A 24711-nucleotide genomic window follows, 5' to 3' on the forward strand; every position below is an offset into this window, starting at 1 on the left:
CTTCTGTGATTGATTTCTCACTCTATCTTCTTCCTGCTCATTGGTGTGGCAGAGGGCTACAGGCCTCCAGAGAACGCTCACTCTTATTTCAAGGACAGTTTCTATGGTGAGTTCACAGGGAGCAGCCATCGCTCGCCTTTGTAAAAACATTTCAATGAGGCCACTGACAGGTGGTCTTCAAAAGAGCAAGGAAGCATAGCTGGCAAGTGAGCTACAGAGCTGAGCGCTCCTTTCATACAATATTCTCCTTCTCGACTCGCTGACAGGGTTTGAGAAAGAAAGCAGAGAAAAGGAAACAGAAGACTTCTCGTCTCATTTGTTTATACAGGAATATCCGCTTCACACTGACCTCTATTCAACAGCTTTTAAGTGCTGATGTGAAGCCAATGATTGCACTGTTACAATGATGTAATGTGTGCTGCATAAATAATCCATGAGACAAACATTTTATCACAAACAGCCTGTATTATTTATCTATTAGGGAGCTTAAGAAGCTGTGGTCTTGCTTGGGGAATAGCCCGCTGTGTACTTGAGGGTCGATGTGTGTGTTTGGCCGGAGGGGGAGGGGTGTGTGCGTGCACTGGCATGGAGCTGCAGTGTTTGGCCAAAGGGGCCCCCTCTGTGTTCCCTCTCTACCCCGGAGCAGAAGCCAAGGCGTTCTGGGCCGTGATTCAAGAGCAATAAACTTCTCCAGCATTTTAGAGATGACATTTGGAGGTATCAGCATGCTAAGCCTGGGAGGGGTTGGCCCGTTGCTCCGTCGACACGACCCTGAGAGCTGCCACCGCTTCGTCTGCGCTGAGGGGATTTGTGTCAGTGCCGGGCCTTAAAATACCAGCGCTCTGCCCCCCCACCCTTCCTCATGTCTATGTCTCGCTTACCCCCACCTTGCCTGAATGACACTGACGCACTTTCCACAGCCTCCTGTTGACCATTTATGAGTCATTTTGAAGTATTATGGGTTATTTTGTACATGCACTTCTTCAGATGTCTAAGCAGTATTAGAAAAGGTGGATTTATCATATTAGTCTGACTAAACATGAGCTTTAAAAATGCGTGTAAACATGCTAATTTAGCTGAAATAGTTCTAAATTGAATTTAAGTTGGACTAACACACCATAATAATAATGCTGATGGAGATCGATTTCCTTCCGCACATGCTCCACAGACTCTGCACCAGACTTAAACCCAGAAGTCGATGAGAATAAATGATCAGAATAGCAGAGTTTGTACTGTAGTCTACTTTCAGATACTACCACAGGCTTAAGAGACAGCATGCATTGTGTTTGTGCCAAAAAGAGAGTGAGAGTGTGTACAAAAAGTGTGTGTTTGTAAAATGTGTCCATGCTTACACCACCAGACATAAAACCAGTTGACTGCTTTCTAACTTGTTAGCAGGTTCAGCAGGAGGAAGGTCTGTAGCTGAAGGGAGGCAGCAGCCATAGAAGAGCTGGACATGCTACCGCTGATAAATCACTGCTACTGCTGTGATTGTATACTAGAAGGACAGTAGTCCTGTCGAACCGCCTAATCCAGCTTTGACCATAGCTTTAGCATTGAAAACATACTGAATTCCACTTTAACCATAATGCTACATCATACAGGAAAGCTAGTGATGTACACATTGGTATTTATAAAGTGCAAACATCAAATGCAATTTAAATCTAATCCAAATAAAGACTAGCAGTGGATATGTCCTTATGATGTATTATCAACATCAAATAAAGTATGATGGCAAAAATATCCAATGGTGAGCTCTTGCTTGACCATTTATCCCATGGACAGAAGCTTTGCAACCTATATGGTGGATTAATTTATGCCATGCAAAGCAAAAAGATAGCAATTTATGATTCCCACATGTTGCTATTCTAAATAGCAAGTGTGTTTCATAATATTATCAACAAACACAATCTGATGATGAAAGAAACAGAAGCCCTGCTGTAAAACTATGAAGGGTCTCGCTAAAATCACTTTTGAAAAAAGATTGGTTCTAACAGGAAAATGAAAAATCTCAACATCCAGAAGGTTCAATCTTGATATCGGCTCAACGGCCTGCTATACTAGACTTACACTGCAAATAATAAAAGATTTATTTGGCCTCCTCAGATAAGATTCTTGTCAGCGCTGACCAAACGTGCAGCTCCTGTGATCCGTTTCTGCTCAGTGTCGCCTGCTTCCTCCTCATCTGTTTCTTTCCGTGGCACTGGCAGAGTCGTCTGAGGCTGAGACAATTACCGAGAGCCTGTTGTTCATTTACTCCCACAAGGCCGAAAGGCGGAGGTGATGAAGCAGCTGTTGGTTGGCATGCTAAATGAAACGAGCGCACACACGGTGCATGCCTAAACAGCTCTGTATGAGACTTGTCATGCAGAGAAGTGGGGACTACTCAACTTCACTACTAATCAGAATGCCTCTGCAATGTCTTGGGGGGCCTCTGTTTGTTGCTCTCCTCTGGTGCTCTGCCTGGTTTTGCTTGATTTCCTCATTTGGTTCTCATTTGCTCAGTTGCCCCCACAATGAGAGAAGCTGGCTTTCATGGGTCTCTCAGGGAAAACAGTGAAGAGGCAGCGCAGTTTAGAGTGAACAGCATCTGGGTCTCCTTCATTTTAAAACTAGCCAGTGGGCTGTTGTGGGCTTGTACCATTAAAATGATGTAGGAGGAATACAACTCTTTGTGTTGCTTAATGTTGTGTGCAGTACAATGGAGGCTATTCAGAGACGCCTCCTTGGAAACGCAGATTCAATCTCGGCTTAAACTGACAATCACTGAAATATCTGGTGAAGACTCAGGAGCAGCCATTTTTCATCCCGTAACAAACAAAAGATGATTTTGTCAGCAAGGAACAAGCTGTGGTGTCTGCAAACTTGGGAGCACTTCACAGCGACAGTTATCGAATCCATCTCGTCATCCGTCATCACATATTTCTACCCCGACTGTCTCCCTGATAGAGGTTTAGTCTGAGATAAGAAAAACAAGCTTCAAAGAGAGAGACAGGAAATGTTTTCTGTCCTCGCAGCTCTGATGGCCGTAACAACCTGTGTGCTACACCTGCTTAGTGCACCCTCTCCCTCAACATACCCATTTTAAAACCACTCAAAAGCTCCCAGAAGCCCCTTCCCTGCTGCGCCAGATAGAGTAGAATCAGAAGCAAAAACGGCTCCATCAGGCCAAACCACCACCTTTTCAGCCAAAATAGCAGCTTTGAGAGAAGAGAGAGTGCAGGCAAAGGATGGACTTGGACGGAGAAAGGGAAAAGGGGGCAAGGCGAAGGGGGAGGGGGAGGGTCAATCACTCCGTGGGAGGCAGAGAATGAGGGAGCATAAACATAGTACTGGTGTTGGCTTGGAGCCATGTTTGTGTCACTAACAGAAGTAGCCTTGTCTTTGCCCCCCCTCCCTCCTAAAAGCCTTGCACTCGCTCTCTCCCAGTTTGCTTGGAAACAGAGTCAAGGGGCGCCCGGCTGGATGCTTGGAAACAGAAAAGAGTCGGGATAGAGGAGAGGACAGGGGTGAATCAGACGAAGCCCACGGCTGGAGCAAAAATCAAAAAGAGGAGGAGGAAGGGAGGTGGGGGGGAGCACTCAATAGCGGGGACGTTGCTTTGGGAATGTTGATGAGGCAGGGACCTTTTTCTGTTCGGTTCCTCTGAGTGAAACCAACAAGCAGAGCTGTGGCTGTGTGGGCGATTTGTACTCAGCATGCCCGCAGAGCAAGTGAGCGCGAGCTGCTTTGAAGATTAGGTGTTTGCAGTATTTCACATGCACGACAGAAAAAAAACAGGGCAGTTTTTCAGAGCCAGCACAGCCCGATAGTGCCAGTGATACATCTTAAAATTAAATGAGCTGAATGCGGTTTCCATCAAAGAGACGAAAACTGTGAGTGTCTAAGATTTCACTCGGACTGCACTGTAGGAGAGAAGCCAAATCTATTCCCAACCGGCACTCCTGCGAAAAAGTGCTTTGTGTTATGAGGCATGTTGTTTGTGAGCAGATATCTTGATGCAACAAACTCCTGTCTGCACTCTCCTGAGCAGAAAAACTAAATCAAGGCCACCTAAGAACTGCCAGCCAACTGCTACTCTTGTGGGCAATACTATGCTGCATGTGTGCTGTCAAAGCATATAATAATACCAACACCAGCTCCTCAGGCAGTCACAGCAGAACTAATTCTATTTTAACAAGCACAGCATGTATGTAATGACAGAAAAATTGTTATTTTTTTAAATAATGGAAGCACCACTAAAGCCTGATAAACTTCTGGATGCTTTCTAGTATCCACACTAGCTTTGTCAAAAAAAAAAGCACAAAATAAACCACCCCCCGTCTGTTACTTGCCAAACTTCAGCACTCAGCAAAAAAAAAAGGAAAGGATGCAGAGGAGATTCACATTATATTTCCAATTTATTATCTTTCCTATTGTGCATTTATTTGATGATTCAAACTTTTTTGATACAATTTTACTGAACATAAATAACTAAAGCCTGGTTTATACTCCATAATTGTGCATTGGTGTGTTCCCCTCGCTCTGCAGTACTCTACATAAATGCTACTGGGCCATGCAATCAGAAGTGAGCAAATTATGTTGGAAATGTTATGAAATATTGAGCACCAGTTGATTTTATTGCAGGTATTGCATGGAAGAAAAGCATGGAGACATTCAGTGGAGGAATCAGCTGAGGCAGGGGATGGGGGAATTTTTGCAATCTTTAAGCCACCAAGAGAAACATGGATGACGAAATGCATGCTTGGTATTTTTAGTATGCTGGCAGGTAGATTTGATAACATGCATTGTCATCTACTGCCACTGATCTCCCAGTAGAGTACACACAATATGCCTGCAGACATTCTCAGAGACTGGCAGTCACCCAGTGCTACCCTGTGGACCTATCAAAGAGCTTGCGGTCTGCATCATTTCAACAAATAGTTACATAGGGTAACTACGCATCTGCATCAGGTTCAGGCTCAAGGCTCTGTGTCTAACAGCTTCCAGTAGTGCCCACTTCACAATAGTCACAGCGCAAGGTAGTCAGGTGACCTGGTGCACATCATGCAACCACTTCTGTGCTTTTGGACTTTAGCTAAATTGCACGTTTTCTTGTTTCTGTGATGAACGTGAATTAAAGTCTGCCTGAAATCATCTCTAGAAGCCAGAGATGAGAGCTCTGTGCAGCGTCTCTTCGTTATGTCAGGATGCAGGTGACCTTGCATCCTCATCCTGATGCTTCAGGCAGACCCTGAGTTACACAAGGCCAATCCTAGGTGAGTTGATTTCCATTACAGATGACACCTCACCTCGGTGCTTGCTGATAAACAGACCATTCACAGCACAGCTGTACTGATTGTTTATTTTACAGCTTACGTGTGCACGCTGCAGTGTGATAGTCATGGCAGCTCACCTGTTTGAGCATAATGGTAACCATCAGTTGCACTCAGACTTTTTCACGGCAGCTAAAAAATGTGCATAAAAGGCAGTTCATTAATAAGGTCATATTTTTAATTATTTTATCAAAAAACTGAAATACATATCACTTAGAGAAAAACTATCGCAATGCCTGTTTGTTCCAGTAGCATTCAGTCCTACTTTATATGTTAGCAAACAGCTTCTCCTTCCCTCAGCAGTGATCATTAGGTCTGTCTAATACTGCTTTGTATGTTTAATAATGGCTTTCATTTTGGGAACCATCACTAATAAAACATTAAATTAATGTAAGTAAATCCTTCCTCAGCACAAGTAGCAACTCTTGACCTGGAATTATAGGTCTGAAAGGCAAGCTGAAGGGACTTTTGTTGTTATTATTGAGTAATGGATTGATGAGAAATGTTATTCAAGCAAAATTATGGACATTTGACTGGGTCAGTGATTAAAAGTACAAGAAAAAGCTGATGCCAAGGTAGTTTTAGCACCTATGATGCTGAGCCTTGAAAATGCTTTACTTCATAGGTTTTGTAGCAAAAAAGGGCACTGCCAGTTAGAAATGCGTAGATTGTGTAAATTAGGGCCAATATGACACTTCAAGGAAAGATTTAGCAAATACTGACATCAATTTTTTCTTTTGGTGTAAGTTTATGACAAGATTTTCTCTTGTGTTTGAACATGAGAACAGATCAGGTTTTTTTGCAACAGGCAACTTCTTCTGCACAGTTAATAATCTCCTATTTGAATCAGCATTAATTGTACCAAATGCCAGAATATATTCTTCGAACACAAGCGATTAAAATTGGCAACTGATATTTGTTTATGCCACATTACTTGCTGATGGCCACTGTTTGTTAAAAGGGCTAATGTCAGCCTGCACCAATGTCAAACTGATGCATTTGTGCATCCATACTGCCAGTGCAATGGCACTGGAACGCAGGCAGAGCATCTACTTCTGAATTAATGTACTATGTTGGTTTTACATCAAAGAATCCACATGATGTTGTTTATCGTGCCCTAGTGTAGGGTCTTCCAGTCACTGTGAAGCAGACTTGTCAAGCGTTGGATTGTTAACTCACTAACAGGAAACCTGAGTTGACGTGATAGAATCGTGAGACACAATCATCCCTCTCCCTAAACTCCGGCTCCTCGGACACGGCACGAATCCTTTTGCTTACCGTCTTCAGTTTCCTGCCACACGATGCCTTCCAGATTGACACTGGTGCCAGGCTCACAGGGTCCCAAACACTCAGGCTCAGTAGCCAGGGCCACATCGGACGTGTTCACTGCCACGGAGCGCGTGCGGACCATTATCTGCTCACACGGCGAGGAAATCTCACTGTTGCCTACCGTAGCCAAGAGGTGGAGAGGGGGAGGGGCTGGCGTGGAGACAGGAGACTCCATCTGTGGAGACAGAAGAAAGGAAAGAAAGCGAACATGAAACACTGAAGAAACATTGTGCAAACACATAAAGATCAGAAGAGAGGATAGAGCCAAAGGATCGCCACAACAAGGGGAAGTAAACAAAGTGCTGAACACATGGAAGTCATCAAGGTGCAGCAGCACCCCTTTATAACCCTCCTAATCAGTAAAGAAGTGATGCAGCACTTAATGTTGTAATAAACTGTGTCTTTCCTCAACCTTAGAGGTGATTAGAAGGAAGGAACTGCAGGGAGAGATGTGAACTGGCTGTGTGGAAGGACAGAATTAGTTATGCAGGCTTGGTCAAACAGTCCCTCCCCCAGCTTTCCTCCAGAGCAAGATCCGTGACACCAAATCATCTCACAGGCTGATCGCTCATTAATTCCCTCAATTAAAGAGCGAGTTGCGGTGTGGGAGCGGGCTGCTGAGGGTCAGTAATTGATTCCACCTGTTCTGATACACTGTGACAGCAATGAAGAGACAGCCGGCCTACGTGGAAAATGAAAAGAGCGAGAAGGGAGGGAGCAGAGATGGGAGCATCTGAGGAGAGGCATGCAGGCGAGATAGAGAGAACTGGAGGTAGAGAAGTGTGTAGGTGGAAAAAGAGACCAAGAGAGGGAGACTGATGGTAATTTAAGGGCCGCAGTGACACCAGGCTTAGTGCTCTTCATTCAAAGCAGTCGACATTAAAGAGCTCCAAATCATTAGTGCTGAACTGCAGGAGGAATGCCATGCTACAGCCAACAGCACACAGTCATTAATGGGGAATAAAGCACTCAGTGTTTGGGAATATGCTGCCAATGCTGGAGCCAATTACCCTTAGAAGACAATAACAATTGACACTTTGGATTATAAAACCATACACCATGTAAAAATTTACTAATCTACTTAATGCTCAAAACTGAGTGTGATGTGAAGAATCTAAAGTATTTATGGCATTATAAAGAAGGTAAACACTTCAGGGATGGGGATGTTAACATGCTGGCTTAATGAAGACTGAAATATCTAAACTATTGGTACAACAATTATCTAAACTATGGAGCTACTTTGGTTTTGGAGAAATGCTCATTTTAATGGCCCAGGGCAAGGGCTTTTAGTTTCTTCTTTATTAGGAATACAGTACCTACACTGGTTTTATTAGCAATAAAAAAATATTTTTTTCATATTCTCCTAACACCTGCACAACTTAATGGAAATCTAAGTATAGAAGGCAGCGCTGCAGATATTCTCATTTAAGAAAGGCTTTAACACTCACTACAAGACTTGAGAAACTTTCTTCTGTGTGTTTGTTGTTGAAGTTTTACACCAAACAGCTTCAGCAATGAAAACTCAAAATGATCAATAATTTCTCTGGTTATTACAGATTTCATTATAGATTGCTGTAACACAATTCTAATAAAAGGATCTAATTTTTGGATTTTGCACCCATGAATTTAGCTAATGCCATCAATACCAACACAACACGGTAACGATGCTTTCCACAGATGCACAATAAAGGCTCCAGTATTGTTAACATGTTCTTGTAATATTGATGTTAACAGGACTCTGAAAAAAATCAATCACCCCCAAGCAGTTTTCAAAAATCAACTTCATGGTCCCCAGAGAAACCTAAATGACTTTACTGACTGAGACCGCATTTGAGTTGCAACACCAGGTCAAAGTAGTTATCCTGGGGAATATCTCAGCGCAAGCGTTTCTTGGTCGGACTATATCTAAAAAATTCATAACCAGAAAGTCTGTTAAAAATCTGTGCTCCTTGTATGCTACAACGGCTGCCATGTTTATAAAACCTGCCCCTCACCTATCTCCATTTTCTGCCATTTCAAGGAGACGGCTGCACCCCAAGAAAAGAGGGTCGAATGACAAGCATTTAAAGAGATGCATACTGAAAGTGACAGTCAGAGAAAGTCTGTTTAAAGCTTGTTTATATAGGGTCAAAACCTCCTCTGGTGTTTGACTTATAGAATATTTTGACTAAAGCATGACATAGACTTTTCATTTAGACCACAGGGGACTGTATTAAAGGTAGGAATGTGGATGATATGTCAACTTTAACATTCACTCTTCACAAACTATGAATTCTAATTTTCATCTTTTCAGCAAAATTAATACATTTCCCTAGAGACTCGACTGCTCTATACATAAATGTTTAGTGAGGCCACACTCACACTAGGGCTAGTTGATGAGGCACAACTGTTTCCCTCCCCGGTAACCGCTGGCCTGCACCTGCACTGTTCCAAGTCCAACCGGGACTGTGCAGTGATACATCATCATGTCTTACAATGACACATGCAGTTTACAAGACGCATGCTCTCACAGAGGCAGCATAATGGAGAAATCCACAGACACCATACAATATCTTTACTCACTTTGTGGCATCATTTGTTTCATTTTGGTTGGATATGGCATGTCCATGCATGCACATAAGCACAGGTGTGCATACATGAGCGACTGTACCATGCTGAAGCCCATCTCTGCCATCGATGGGACTCAGTTTGAAAAGTGTGAGTGTTCTGTACCAACTTGACTTCAGTGGTTGTGTGCTAAGGTATGGTACAGATTGCCTAATGCAGTGTGCCTTGCCCATAGCAGACCTAATTGACTACACCCTGGCATGCATTCATATCTATGCAAAATAGCAGCTGTAAAACATAATGCAGTGTCTTAAATTGTTGTACAGTTAAAGTAAAGAATGGTTGTACAATTCCCAAGGCACACCTTGTCTTTCCTTATGCTACAGCAGTGTAGCTTGCCACACTATTTGAGAATCACTGGCCTAGTGTAAGTGCAACCTAAGAACCCAATAACAAAAGCTAGCATGTTGCCATGCCAACTTTAGATGGCATGGCAACATGGTGAACATGGTGAACATTACTCACAGATATCATGACTTCAAATTGTTGCATCGCCTCACAAGCATTAAGCTAAAAGCACTGCCGTCTTAAAGTGCAGCTTTGCCGTGTCTTTGGTCCAAACTCTTGCTTAGAATATCTTTTTTTTATGGTTTCCTGTTTCATATTATTGTTCCTTTTATTAATCCAGTATTTCAAGTTTTCATAATCATGCCAGACAACATCACACTCTGCTGCACTTTGTATGCAAGTCTTAGAAAGTCTTGCTCCAACAACAATAACCTTTTTAATTCTTTTTCATAAATGATTGTGTCTGTTGAAGATGTTTTTATTCAACAGCTGATTCCATTGTGTTCTGGTTACACTTTGAGCAGGATGAACAATACTTTTCTTGGATTTTTCATTAATCTGATATCTTAAGATGAATAAGAAATGATGCAGTTCATCATGACTCACAGCACAAGTTATTCAAAAGCAATACTGCCATGAATTTTTCTGTGCGAGACAATTCCAAACACTGTCTGAGAAATCTGAGTCAGTGATGAACTGAGAGCTTTGAAAAGCAAACATTAGTCCCTGATGAAATTTAATATTAGCTTTAGACTTGACATCATATAAGCTTCATATTTCTCAGTTTACAGAAATGAGCATGGATAGCCCATTTCTGCCGCTGCTCAGGGGAAGAGCAAATTAATGTGTGCAGAGAGCGGCCGACGGTCGGGCCTAACGACATCGTAATCACTGCGTGTCAGTCACTGATGCATGACGTGACCAAGCTGCAGTCCGGCTGACTGAACGAGACAGGACAGGTAATCACCCGAGCTGTCACCACACACTGTTTCCAGGCCTTATGGAGACACAGAGAGCCGCAGACAAGACCACACAACCAGCCCTCCATCAGAGTGACAGCCCACGGCGAGAGGTGAACACAGGTTCATCCAGAGCCTCTTCTGTATCGACTCGAACCTCAAACTAGAGACTGTGTCGACACTCTGGAGATATCTGAGACAAATTTAGGCTGAGATAATCATTTCTGGACATAAGAAAATGAGCTCCTTTTCCAAATGAAATCGTTCCATCAGCAAAAGTCTAGTATTATTGGCAGCACATTTAAATTTGCTTTTGCTTTTTGGTACTGGACTGTGCTTGCCTTGTGCCAGCCTCACACCAGAGGACTTTGCTTAAACTCTTAAAAGACTTTAAAAAGACTGACATCTGACATCCTCTCACATCTAAAGACAATTTTGTGGCAAGCTGTTGAGTTTTTACTCTCAGACTGAGATTTTGCAAAGACTAGTGGTCACTAACTACAAGACTAGAATACGACTCCTTTTGGGATCATTTCCCATCATACATCTGTTAGAAATTCGCAGCAACAATTTTTGAGCAGAGCCAGATGTCAAAGGAGATGGAGACTACATTTGAGTTAATATCTCCTATAATCCTTTTTTTTAAAAAAATAATTTACATTGTGCAGAAATGAAAGGAAAGTTTAACACCGGAGCAACTTCGCATGCTGTTGCAACAACCGAGGAACTATCCCAGAAACACTACAGAATAAAAGTACCGTATAAAAACGCGGGTCGTCTCAACACAGAAACAAACTGATCGGGCTTTTACTTTGAAAATCCCGGTGGCAGTTAACCGTTCATGTCATTTTAGCCTGAATTGACAGACAAGATACACAAACTTACAGGTGCAGGGATCTGACTGCAGATCTGAGCAGATTTCTAGAGGTCTGTGTCGACATTCAGCAGCTCTAGAATGATCTATGCTCATGTTCATATTTTGAGGACTGAAGTGAATTAATGTGTTTATGCACAACACCAGCTCCCATTGGTCACAGACGACAGTTGCGCCACTGAGAAACACAATTTGCATACGACCAGACTTAGGACTTAGGACAATATCAAGCGTGTTTGATATTATCGTAACACCAAGACTGAAGAAAGACCGCCTTAAAATGGCTAAAATCGAGTCTTATGACCACCTTACACCTGACGACTGAGACAACAGGAGCAGTCTGCAACTTTAGCGAGACTCCCATGATTTTACTCCGACTTTGGAATTGTGCCTGCAACTTTGAAATCGGAGGCCAAGTCGTTAGGAGTCAGGCCGCCTTTATGATACAATACAATGACCTACGCTATGGCATGACCATTTCCTTTAGGAAATTTGTCTTGGACTATAATGCTACATTCACTGACCTGCCTCTACATTCCAATCAATAATAAAATCTGCATAGTAACAGTACATTTTCTCCATAACTCTTTTTGTGTCATATAAAGTCTTGTTTTTGTCAGCAGACAGTCCAGTGGTGAGTTAACAGCATCAAAACCAACAGATACTCAAATTCAAGAAGCTTGAAGATGACCAATGACGAATGAACTTCAGAAATAATCAGAAAAATCAACTCTTCGTTGCAGCTCTTGTCAGACTTGATCCAGTTAAACACCTGATTTCCATTTATTTCAGTGCACATCTGAGATGACCAGGATGGGAGTCTCAAGCCCATTTGGCATCAGGCAATTATAATTTACAGGGTAATGTCAATAGAGAGAGGAGTTCACAGTTTCCCCTGGCTTCTGTGTATAGCTTTAATTTAATTAAAATTCTCCAATTATTTTTTTTGAAGCACAAGAATTTCTGAGCCTGGAATTCTTGAGGTTTTTAATTGTTGTGTAGCAGCTCCATTGATTGATGTTTTAAAGCCCAGTCTCAGAACCATGTGGCATTCATTGTCATTGTTTAATATATAGGATGTTAATTTCTCTGTCATTTGGCTGAAGCCAGGGGTTAACATGAACAACAGCAAGGCAGGACACCCTTGTCCTTGCGTCATTAATCTCTGCAATATAAACACCGCCATTTCTTTATCCATTATAGCCTGTGCATCAAGTTTCAACAGAAAACTACAAGATATACAGAAACTTCAATCAGTGGTGAAGGCCTAAAGACAATCCAATTGTCTCAAGATTTACTTGAGCTTAACAGGATCAAGCATAATGATTCAGATCTGTGAAAAGTACAAAGTAAACTTGTGCCAGGTCTCTCCTCAGAGGAGGACAAAATTATATTAATGTTTGTTTTGTGAATGGAGTTCAGATCGATCACTGCATTTCAGGTAGTCAGGAAATCTAAACATTAATCAGTGTTAACACAGTGTCGAGCAGATCTGTGGCTTAAGTTGAAATGCTTGATCTATAATAGATTGCTGGCTGCACTTTTATCCAGATATCTGTTTATAGAGATCAATAAATCTTCGTTAGAATACATCTGATGGGAGCTGATGTGTCATTAGTGAGGATAATGCTCTGCCTGTTTTTTGCTGTCTATAAAGAGCGTTTCTACTGCACACTAAAGCCTAAAATACAGCTTGGATTACAAATGTGCTGCAAACAGAAACCACAACATTTCCCATGCAGTAAATCCAGACTCCAGAGCACAGACTCTTCATTTCTATGTAGAATCTGTTAATAGATTTAGGTATTCAATATATTCAGGTTTCCTCGTCCTCATGAGTTTTGACTTTGCTGTTTCCACTTAAATCCTGCTACCAAGACTGCACAACAGAGAAACGTTCTCTGTTCACGACAGAAAATACCCAGAGCCAAATCACAACAAACATAAGACCAGCTACAATGTACATGAGCAGTGTTGCTCTGCTTCCAGCTCCCATCAATGGATGAGTGAACAAAAGGACTTTCTCTGTGAAGCTGCAGAATGTAAACCCACAGAGGGAAAAGCCTAAGTCTTGTCCTGGGTTTCAACAAAACCACTGAACTACACACTTTGTCACATCACACAAGGCTCTACCCAACGCTCAGCCGATGCCAAATTCCATGATTTCTTCCCTCCTTGCGAGACTTTACAAACAGATTTGGAAATCTCCCCCTGAAACCACAATGCTCGAGTGTCACGCAAGCCCTCTCTTAACTGAAACCCCATGCCAGCTTCTTTTAAAAAACAACCACACTGGGTAGAAAAATGTTCAAGTGACTGACAGAAATCCCTTGAATCTTTGTGTGGTGCTGAGCATGCCTCTCTGTGTTGATAGAGGAAAAACTCCGTCTGGATTTCCAGTGATCACACAATAACGTCAGCTGTGGCAGACAGACGCATGCTGCACTTTTTACTGGACACATTAACTTCAGCTTTAACTTGTTTATTAGAGTTGGGATTAAGAAACCGAGCACTGAGCTTGGCTGGGGATTATGAAAGGATTACACTGCAGTGTCGCACTGAGACACCTGTCTTGGCTTTTCTCAAGTGGCTGGTGTGAGGCGAGAATGTAGCTGACCATATTACACCATGAGTCTTTCAATGTAAATACACTTTAGTCAGCAGTTTATGTGTCTGAACTTGACAATGACTGAACAGATTCTACTCTTCTTACGATCAATCCTGCTAAAGCTAAGGCATGTGAAGAAATGAGCATTAATGAAAAGATTCATCATTCAGCTTCAGCTTCTGAATTTCTTTATAAAAACACACTTTAATTTACTTCATCTTTATTCTTCACTTTTTTAATCTCATCGTTTATCATCAACTCATGATAGCTGAACAAGTTCTCATGATTTACAATCCTCCATCTATAATCCATAATTTCTTGTGCTGAATAAGTAAGTTATTGATCTTAAGTTACTGTAAAATACCAAATAATAGCCGGGGCGTTTATTTGTCTCAATCTCTGAGCAGACCAGGCGTTTATGGGACCATGTGGCTATTTGGGACAGGCGTTTAATTCCTTTCTCACAAAAATCTTGCTTAGCAAAAAATGGAAAAATATGGTCAATTTAATCAAACTATTTATTTACACCAGTAAGAATATCACCTTTACATTTTTAGGACAAGATTACAGTACCTAGTTATAGTAAACTCCCAAGTGTTCTTCAGCATATTTGACGACACATACTTTCACAACCATGTGTTTAAAAATGACAGTCACTGTCATGTTAATGTTAGTACTAAAAATTCCTGATGATTTAGAAAAAAAAACAAAAGAGAGCAGTATGGAAGTGTCAAAATAGTTGTACAATTTTCTTTAAGATATATATATTTGGACTTTTGATGGCTTTATTTTAGAGAGGACAGTAGATAGAGATGGAAAAGAAAGTTTGGGGGTGAGATATGCAGGAAAAACACCAGACGTGAACCTGGACTGCCTGAGCACATGGGGCACTACCTAACAACTAGGCTAACAGGCACAACTACACTCTAGTTGTGCAATTTTGACAGTCTGCAGGAGTTTGCATACAATTTTTAAAGTTTTATTTCTGCTGCTTTGTAATCAAAATGGGTACTGATATTAGGAATGTTCCTAGGGAACTACTTCCATTCTGGTGTTTAGTCGACCAGGCTAAAGTGAAGAACAGTCAAAATCTAGAACTTGTGATTAAACAAGGGATCACAGTGGCAGTGGTTAAAGATGTGAAGTTGGTTTGTTAAGTAGTGCTAACTTCTGTCTCTGTTTTCTAGATCAAGATAGATGCCACCAAACTGTGCTGTTCCTTGGAGACACAGACAATGCTATCTGCTCACTGTGCTTGTTTACATGCTGGTAGAAGAGCATTATGGTAACCACTACCTGGAGCTACAGTGGCTACTAGTGGCAGGAGGATGCATACAGCTAACATTACAGATGTGCATGGTGAATTGAAATATTTGGGGATTAACTTTTTTGTTGGACTGGTTCAGTACAACGTGTTGTTGCCTTACACATACCCACACTAAGTCATGTTGATGAGAATAAAGAAAACATCCATTTTCATAATAGCATCTGCTTCAGACCATGAATATTTCTATACATCACCCTCATGTTACACAAGGTATTAGAAGTGCATGTTCAGGTCATGATTTATCTTCCCTCTCACTGACACTGCTGTTCAAGGACTCAGGGAATCATGTTGAGTTCAGAGCACGCAAAGCTCAACAACAAATGCATGTTTTCCTGGTGCTGTAGCAGCAGTACTTCATGCAGACCTTGCATCTTTTTTCCTTCATCTTCTCCTTTTAAATACTAGTTTAGTCTGTCCTGAAGCGGTTTAAAGCCAGCAACACTGGGAATGATACCCATGCCTCAATAATTATGTGATTATCTTTTCACACACAAAGTCAAGACCTGCATTTAACCCCAGTAAGAGGCCGGGTCAGATAACACAAAGGGTCACTTGGATTGACCGCAGACGTGGTTTTATCTTCTCAGTTTATGTATGAAAGAGAAGATGGGAAACAGACTTTTAAAACTCCCACTCTTTAAAAGAAACTGAAGTGTTTTGATGTGGGGAAAAGTGTTTACTGTGAGAAAGAAAGCCTTATTTCATCACAACAATAACAAATCACAGTAATATTCGATCACATAGAAGCTTTCATGAAAAATGCCGTCCACTCAGCCTGGCTGACAGCAGAATTCTGCTGTCGTGAGGTGAAAATGGGAGAAAGTAGCGGCACAAGGCTTTAATTTTCCTCTCTTCTCTTTATGTTGTCTTTACAAGCAGCAGTTATGAAGGCATGCTTTATATTACAACAGCTTTATGTACTTTTATCATCTGTTTATACTGCAGTCTGTACTTATGTGAGCCCACAGGAGGGCTTAGAGCTGTTGAGGGATACAGTCATAAATGCTTAAATCTGCCTACAGCTATGTTACAGTGTTATGAACTATTCATTTTCAAACACGAGCTATAAATGCTACTTAGACGGACTCAAAGTAAAAGGATGCAGATTTACATCTTTTTTCCTTTATTGCAATAAAAACCAGTCGTGTTTTTGGGTAAGTTTACAGCTTATAAGAGTGTTTAGTGAACTAGCTTAGAGTCAAGAAAACATCCAGAAAACAGTCTGGGATCACAGCAACAGTTAGTAAACAGTATGAAGGTGGTTTACAGAATGTGGCTAATGTTAGCAGAGCTAGTACCACTAGCCTTAGATCCTCTTTGCAAGTTTACATCCACAACCATGACCTGAATGTTCTCTCAATTATGTACGACTATCTCTTGGCACAGCGTATGTACAGCTTCATCCCCATTTCCTGGATCAAATTAGTGCTAAACTGCTCCTATGAGATGCTATTGCTGCTATCAGTTCTCTGTTGTTTACATCAGTTAAAAGAGCATCATGGCAGCATGGCAGTAGCCATTAAGGACAGCTACAGTGGCTTCTAGAGGCAGGCATTTGGGTCACAGTTTAAGGTTGGATCAGACTTCAAAACTGTATCCAGATTTTATACCGATTGCATCATCCAAGCCCATTGTTGGGCCTGAATATGAACACAGGATGACAAACTCTCTTGTAGTGTGACGTAACCAACGATGAAGCCAAGACGCCCCATCACCATGATTTGACATGACTGGCATGTCAGAGTTTTTCTTTCATCTTCCGTCTGGTTTGACACCCTGACCTGACACCAGTGACATGGATCTTCCTGACGCCGGCCACTAGGATAACATTTACTCCCTATCTTTGTACTGTCATTTACCAGAGTCACATAATACAATTTCCCGCACTAGAGCTGGGCAATTAATCGAAAAATAATCAAAACCTACATTTAGAACCTCTAACTGACGTACATCTGCCTTGTCAATGATTTCAATTTTTTCCTCTTTTCTTGGAAAAATGTGACTTTTTAAGAAAAAAATCACTTCAGTTGATGTGTGTTTTGATTTCAAATGTTTCAGTGATTAACCAGAAATTGTTAATCTATGCCTGTTCCTTTCAGTTGTTTGTTCTAAAATTATACATACACTGCCTAACAAATTTATTAGACCACCCTAACCCTAACCAAAATAAGGTTTATGCCACAGCTGCCCTAAATTAACAGCATTGGTAATTACCAAAATCATTTTTTATGTTTCTGCAATGGTTAATACACCAAAATGTAGAAGCTCTTTACCCCAAATGACATTTTTAATGCTAAAATAGAATTATTGTTGTTATCCATGAATTTTCAAATGTACTGATTTACAAAAAAACTGAAAATATAGTAAAGCACATTATTATTTCTTGATTAATATGTCCAATTATAGTTATTTACTTACATTCCTGAACAGAAAAATGAGTTTTAGTGGTTGAATGTTATGCTTGATTAATTTCTGACTTCTCAGAGAGGCCCAGTGAGCCGGCTCAAATTTGAGTATAAAAAGGTGAATTCAGTTTGAAATTCCTCATTCCTGTTCAAAATGGTAAAACTTGGAGAGCTCACTGAAAATGAAAGAGTCGGCATTAAAGCACTTCATGATGCTGGATGGTCTCTGAGACAAATATGACAGGTGGTCTGATACATTTGTTAAGCACTGTATATTTACAGAACAAACAGGGTTGGAGGTTGGGGGTGGAATAATCATTCATTCATCATAATCAAGGTAAAATGTTCAATTAATCATGATTTTTATTTTTGCCATAATTGCCCAGCCCTACCCTGCACCCAGTCTTTTTCCCTCCTGGTATGTTTGCAGACAGTAATGCTTGCATAGCAAGCGAACTGGGCTCATTTTATAAGCATGTTACCACATTCATGGTCAAAATGAGTTTCCTCAGGAGGGTGGCTGGGCTGGCCTTAGAGATAGGGTGAGGAGCTCAGGCATCCCCATGGAGGTCGAAGTACAGCTGCTGGTCTTCTAGATGCATCCAGCTGGGAGGAGACCCTGGGGTAGACCCAGGATAAGCAGGAGAAAATGGATTGATTGATGGATGAATGTTACCACATTCATATCTCAAGTTCAATTTGAAGGACATATCCTCATATTTATTCTGATACTGCTTGACTGCACTCCCTGACGACCAATGAACCATCGACAGTCATGATGATGGCATCCAGTGATTTGCTGGGATCGAGATTGTAGAGTTTCCAGTTTGTCAGCTAAGAAAGGACAAGGTTTTTGTTGCATAGTCTGACATGGTGCCATCACAGAAAATGAGAAGAAATCTCTGAGTCTGATCCACTAGACGGAGCATTTGACCAGGATTGTGGACCTTGACTAATAAAAGATGTCACTGATTAATTTAACTGACCATTAAGTCTGGTGTGTGATTGTAAGACTACTGTTGTAAAACTACAAGAAAAAGTCTATAAATACCAAGTAGTAGGGCAACAAATTGATTTGATCAATTAATTCTTTTTTTCACAACTTGAATGGCAAATCAGATCTAATGAGTCCCACTTTGATTGTTAACTATTGAACAGTGTAAATTTTCCAGCCTAATAAAGCATTTCAAACATCAGAAGAATGAAACCATCCGTCTAGAAAAGAGAAAATGAAATTCCTCCTGACACATGGGGCCCATTATTACTAAATAAAAAGCAATCCTTGCTGAAGTGCTATTAGTTGGCTGAGTTCAGTGTTCCTGCCTCAATTATGTAATTCTTTCTGACACCGGGGGCGAACACAGTGAACATCTTTGGTGAGTTAGAGAGGTCGGAGGCCGGTGGAGATTACACTTCTCACTGGCTCCAGTCAGTGCCTCTTTCAGCACCACTGACACCCAGTTAGAAAAAAAAGGACCCAACTCCTTTTATCTGCCTGTCATACAAACAACACTGAGCGTTAGACAGCATCACGGCAAATTTCAACACCAATTCATTACATCAGCTTGCAATTCCATCTCCATAGATTTTCAATGAAACATTCAAATCAGCCTTGAGTCAGAGAAAGAGACATAAAATGGCTGGATTGCCTTTAAAGTCGTTAAATCCAATCAGCTTGTTTTCAAACACTGCACACTGGCCTAATTCCTTCACGAAAGCCACACTCTGTTTCTCTTTGAGGCTCACAGTAATCACAGAAATGGAGAAAACACAAACAGGAACACCTGACGTCTATTGTAGACCACCGGCTGAGAAACAAGCACTCAGTTTCTAGGCAACTCTGCTCAGTTTGAGCTGCTAATTGTGCTTTCAGGAACGCATAAGCACACATAAATAATCCAGGAAGGAAACTAAGCTGTGATGAAGTCTCTCACCCATGACCGATGATCTCTGTGAAGCTTTAACCAGTAAGCTGGGATCTCAGTGGAAACAGTTGTTGTCTAACAAACAAACAGGCTGTTTGACATGTGACTCTTTGACACTGTGGACCCATGCTCTGTATGTGGTTGACTGTCTTTTGGAATAACTCATCTCCTTCTGGAGCAAACTTGTCAGTAGAGCCAAATCTATAACCTGACACACCAGATGGATTTGTTTCACACATCCATCTGGTAAAGCATCTATGGACAGCGTTCACGGAAGGGCAGAGCCTTTGAAAAAAAACTTGGAGGGTGATTTGATAAATGTTCCGTCTGTCACATCTTTACGGGCCAATCAGAGCAACAAAACACGTGACGTAGCTGCTACCAAGGAGTAAACTCGATAGAGAACTGCATAACGCACCATGACTGTAGACATGTCAGTACATGACTTTTTTCATTTTTTAAAAGAGAACAACTCAATGTTGTTCTTTGTTCTTCTTTTAATGAAGAAATGTCAAGTTCTGATAAAACTGGCGCTTTAGCAGCATCCATGCTAATGTCTTCCCCCATAACTGCACCAGCCTCTTGTTGCTGCTTGTTTACGTCACGACTCTGCCACGGTTGAAAGTACCGCCCCTCGTCACTGATTGGTCCTGCAGCTTTCTAACCGGGCCCAAATGGTTCAGACAGGAGCTTTGCAAGATGGATTCACCATGAGAAACAGGGAAATGGGCGAATCCATCTGCTTTGCAAGGTTATACTTTATATCCACCATGATGGCAAATGAACAAATGATATGATATAAATATCAATAGTTAAAAAATCCGTCCAAGACATAAACATTATGATATAAACATCCTTGATAAAGTAGGATGATGAGTTTCGACTCACATTTTGCATTGATTCTTAATGCCTTATGTCAAAGTGTGTAATGTGTAATGTGTATGCTGCAGCGTGGTTGAAGAGCCCATGACAAACTTCTCACTCTGAGGGATAATAAAGCTCCTCTCTTCACCAACACACACAGATAGTTTTCCTCCGTATCTATTTCTATTACATCCATAAGACGGCATACTCCTTTTTGATCTATATCTGTGGATGTCACGGATAAACAATGATAGATGCTGATATAAATGGACTGAACAGTTGCATGAACTCTCATATGACTGTTTAAACTTAGCCTGCATCACATGAACATCAGACTTTTTATGTAGACATGTATATCATTGCTAACGTGCCTAACTATATGGACATTTATCCTGGGTTTATACTAGGGGTGCACAGATGCATCGTTTCAACATTAGCCCTGTTTACAAACATCAGCCCAATCATGTTGCATGAACAGATATTTCTTATAAATGTTTATCTGTCGTGTCCAATCAATTTTATGCCGGCATATGGTATAGCTAGAGGCTGAATCCATTAGGTGATTTTTACAAGGCAGACACACCAGGAGCGGTACACAATGAATTGTTATAAACCAGCGGTTCTCAACTGGTGGGTTAGGACCCAAAGGTGGGTGTTTACTAGGTGTCTGAAAAAAATGGAGGCAAAAGTCCTGAAGTCCTTATTAGACATGCGTCGATACTTTTTATTTTACCCTGTTTTACTGAGAAATTGGTTCAGTTTAAATGTTTGATCAATATTTCAACCAATTTATCTCCTCTTCTTGCAATAAATGGCTACTTTTCCCATGATAATGAAGTAATTTCACAAGTTCTTTGGAAACCTGGCAAAAATTGTCACTTAATGATGAGTGAAGAGGGTAAGAAATGTGTCCATTTTGTTCCTTTTCTTTCTTATATCAGGTGTTTTGGTCCAATCATGCTACAATTTGCAACATATTCAATTAAGTAAACCTACATTGTTGAACTTTTTTTTTTTTTTTACTTGGGTCGCAATCTGCCGTTAGACAGACTGATGGATCTTGAGACCGGACCAGTTGAGAACCACCATTATAAACAACAGTTTATAATGGTGAATTAACAACAACAATTATCATTTTTTAAACATTGGTATTGGTAAGGGCTGGGCAATTAATCGTAAATTAGATTAAACCACAATATGGCTTGCTGCAATTTCCAAATCACAGAAGGTCCACTATTCCTTTAACCTTTTTTAACAGGAGAGATATTATTTATTGAATATGCAATCATTCAAGTGCCATATTTTTAGAATAATCTACAAAAAACTACTTTCTTCATTTTTGTACGTTTTTCTTATTAAATACTAGAATGACATAAAAATTACAATTCCCTTCAATACAACAATTCATATCCAATTTGCAATATAAGTCAAAATCATCCCAATTTAATATTTTTTCCAAATTGTTCAGCCCTGGTCTAATCGGCTATTGTGTTGGTTATAGACACTTGTGTCTATATCTTGTGTTTGCTGGAAATACATAAAATGAAGAACTTGAGAAATAATTGCATATTAAAATGCAATCGCAATATTTGGGGGAAAAAAATCACAGCTTATTTTCCCAAATTGTTCAGCCCTTGTATCGGTGCATTACTGGTTTAAACTGCAGCAGGGCCTCCAGTCAGTTTTGCTGTTCAAACTAAAATGGAAAAAAACATTTGGGATTCTTAACTGCTTTTCTTGCAGTCTGAATTTCTTTTGAGTAAATTCTGAATGAATGCAAAGCACATTTGCATACCTTAAAGCTTAAAAAAGTCAACCTTTCCCGAACATGTAATTTTCCAAACAACTCCAGGATATTCTGATTAGTGTCGCCCACATTTTGACACTTCACGTTACAGCTCATTTAATGATGCAACACCAGCTCCAACATCAGAAAGAGAAAGTGAAAGCTGAAGACATAAACATGAAGAGACATCTGTAAAAGCTTCACATGCAGCACCGAGAAAGCTCGCCCAACAGCTCCTGTGAATTACATCTTAACTGTTCAAAAGAGCAGGACTGCTCTCATGTTGCAGTTAATTTCACTGCTTTTTAAATTACATTTCTTCACAGAGCACGCATTTCAGCAGTAATCAAATTGACGATCTTTTAGTGTGACATTCACTTGCAGAGGTACTATTTTACAAAAGCCTTTGATTATTCTGACAGCAGAGAGTACACAGAGCCTTTTTCAAAGAGAAAGCTCTTCAGAGAGCAGGAGAGGCTTTACCTGTGGAGACATATGCACCCGCTGATGAAAGGACAACATACATTAGTCAAGAGGCTGCTCCTCCAGCTCCAGGCAGCATGATGGGAAGTAAAAGTGATATAAAAAGACAGAAGGCACCAGGGACCGCAGGGGAGAGGCCTGAGCCAAGATAAGTGGAGCTTACCAATTTGCTCACTTATGAAGCAGTGGCCTAATTTGCTTGGTAAAGCAGCGTTACACAGAGGAATATAAAAAAACAGCACTACTTTTACTACAAATATAAAACTGCAGAAGGAGAACCATGTTAGGTTTGTTTACAAGCATTCTGGCTGCATTCATAATGCTGCTGGCAAAGTCACTACAGCCACAGATTTCACCAATTAATATGGTGAGGAAAAATTTAGGAAAGATAGGAAAATTAAGTTTGCTTTAAAGTTTTGAAATGTTTTACAAACACTGATGAAAGTAAAACAGCTACTAACAAGATTTTTAGCTTAAGGTCTCAGTCTAGAGTCATGCTAGCAGCATTTTAAAGATTCAGGAAAGCAAAATACAAAGTCTGCAACATCCTAGGTGAGCAGTTTGGCATGTTCGCATTTGCCAAGGCTAATGGGAAGCCCATTAACTTACAGGTGTTATATGAAAAAAAAACCCAACAAAGGATAAGAGGGGCCACAGAGATAATGCAATAAATAGGGATGCACGATGTTGAACATCCAATATGTGTATATTTCTTAAATTCATTTAATCAGACATTGATAACAACTTTTACTGATGTGAAGAACACCATGTCTCTTGTATTTTGTGCCAAAACTGACCTGTTTCTGAAATCACCTGATTAAACAGCAGGTTTGCAGCTCATTTTCCTGGGACAATCCTAAGAAAGTGCTTACAATAACATAAAAACATTCTTTCAAATGTAAGGAGTTGAACTCAGGCCTTAAAATTAAATCTAACAAAACTGAAAGGTTAAAGAATGGCAAAACTAAAAAAACCATCAACTTGGAACATGAAACATAAATGTGATAATGTAAGTAGAGTAAGCCTAACTTGATCAAAATTGCAATTTCAGCTGAAATTTTGTGGGGATGCTGAGAGCTGATTTGTAGAAGAACTGCTGAAAATAGCCAAAAGTACAAAAATAGCTGAAAATAGCATAAAAATAGCATAAAATGGCATAAAAGTAGCTGAAAATGGCATTCAGTAGCTCAAAAAAGGATAAAAATATCTGAAAGTAGCCTAAAAATATCTGAAAGTAGCATGCAAATAGCTGAAAATAGCACAAAAATAGAAGATTTTGGCCTAAAGTAGCTGAAAATTGCATTCAATGGCTGAAAAAAGCATGAAAATAGCCATATTTTAAAAAATTAACAGTTAGAAATGAGAAAAGTCAAAGCAGTCAAATGACAAAGAAACTGAATTCTTTAAAGTTTAAACGGTGTCGATACGACAAAGTATGAAGGAGGAGATAGCGGCGCAGAAGAAGAATAATAAACAAAATGGCCGACGCAAATATCAATAATGTGGATGCTCAGCATCCACACTAACAATCCTAGCTAATACATACTGTTTCAGTGTGTGTACACATAAGATCCCCAGAGGGAGAAAAAGTAGGGATCCACACGATGAAGCCACAATAAGCGTACATGCTTTCTTATTGGTTAACGGCAGGCCAGGGTGTCAAACAAAAAAACCATACAAGTAAAACTGCGACATGCTAGCCTTGTTGAATCATGGTAGCTGAGCATCTTCAGAATGTTGCATATTATGTCAGACTGCAACAGTGTTTCCATTCCTGATGCTCATGTTCATGCCTGAAGTTTGACGATGAGCCGAGACGTTGCAGTCAGGCCAAAATCTGTCTGAATGGTCTGAGCTGGTCTTAAGCTAACGCTCAATTTTTGCATCAAATTTAAAGCCAATAATGTATTAAATACTTTTTGAGACATTTTAAGTAGCAAA

General features: G+C 40.5%; 1 protein-coding gene across 4 annotated transcripts in view; it reads right to left on the reverse strand.

Annotated features, from left to right (window-relative positions):
* The window catches only part of znf609b (zinc finger protein 609b), a 146135-nt gene that overhangs the window by 35574 nt on the left and 85850 nt on the right, over positions 1–24711 (reverse strand). For all 4 annotated transcript variants that reach the window (XM_041785291.1, XM_041785299.1, XM_041785284.1 and 1 more), the window contains exon 3: positions 6594–6819. In XM_041785291.1, coding sequence (XP_041641225.1) covers positions 6594–6819 — 226 coding nt within the window. The remainder of the gene's footprint in view (positions 1–6593; positions 6820–24711) is intronic.

The sequence above is a fragment of the Cheilinus undulatus genome, linkage group 1 (assembly GCF_018320785.1).
Source record: "Cheilinus undulatus linkage group 1, ASM1832078v1, whole genome shotgun sequence".
Classification (NCBI taxonomy): domain Eukaryota; kingdom Metazoa; phylum Chordata; class Actinopteri; order Labriformes; family Labridae; genus Cheilinus; species Cheilinus undulatus.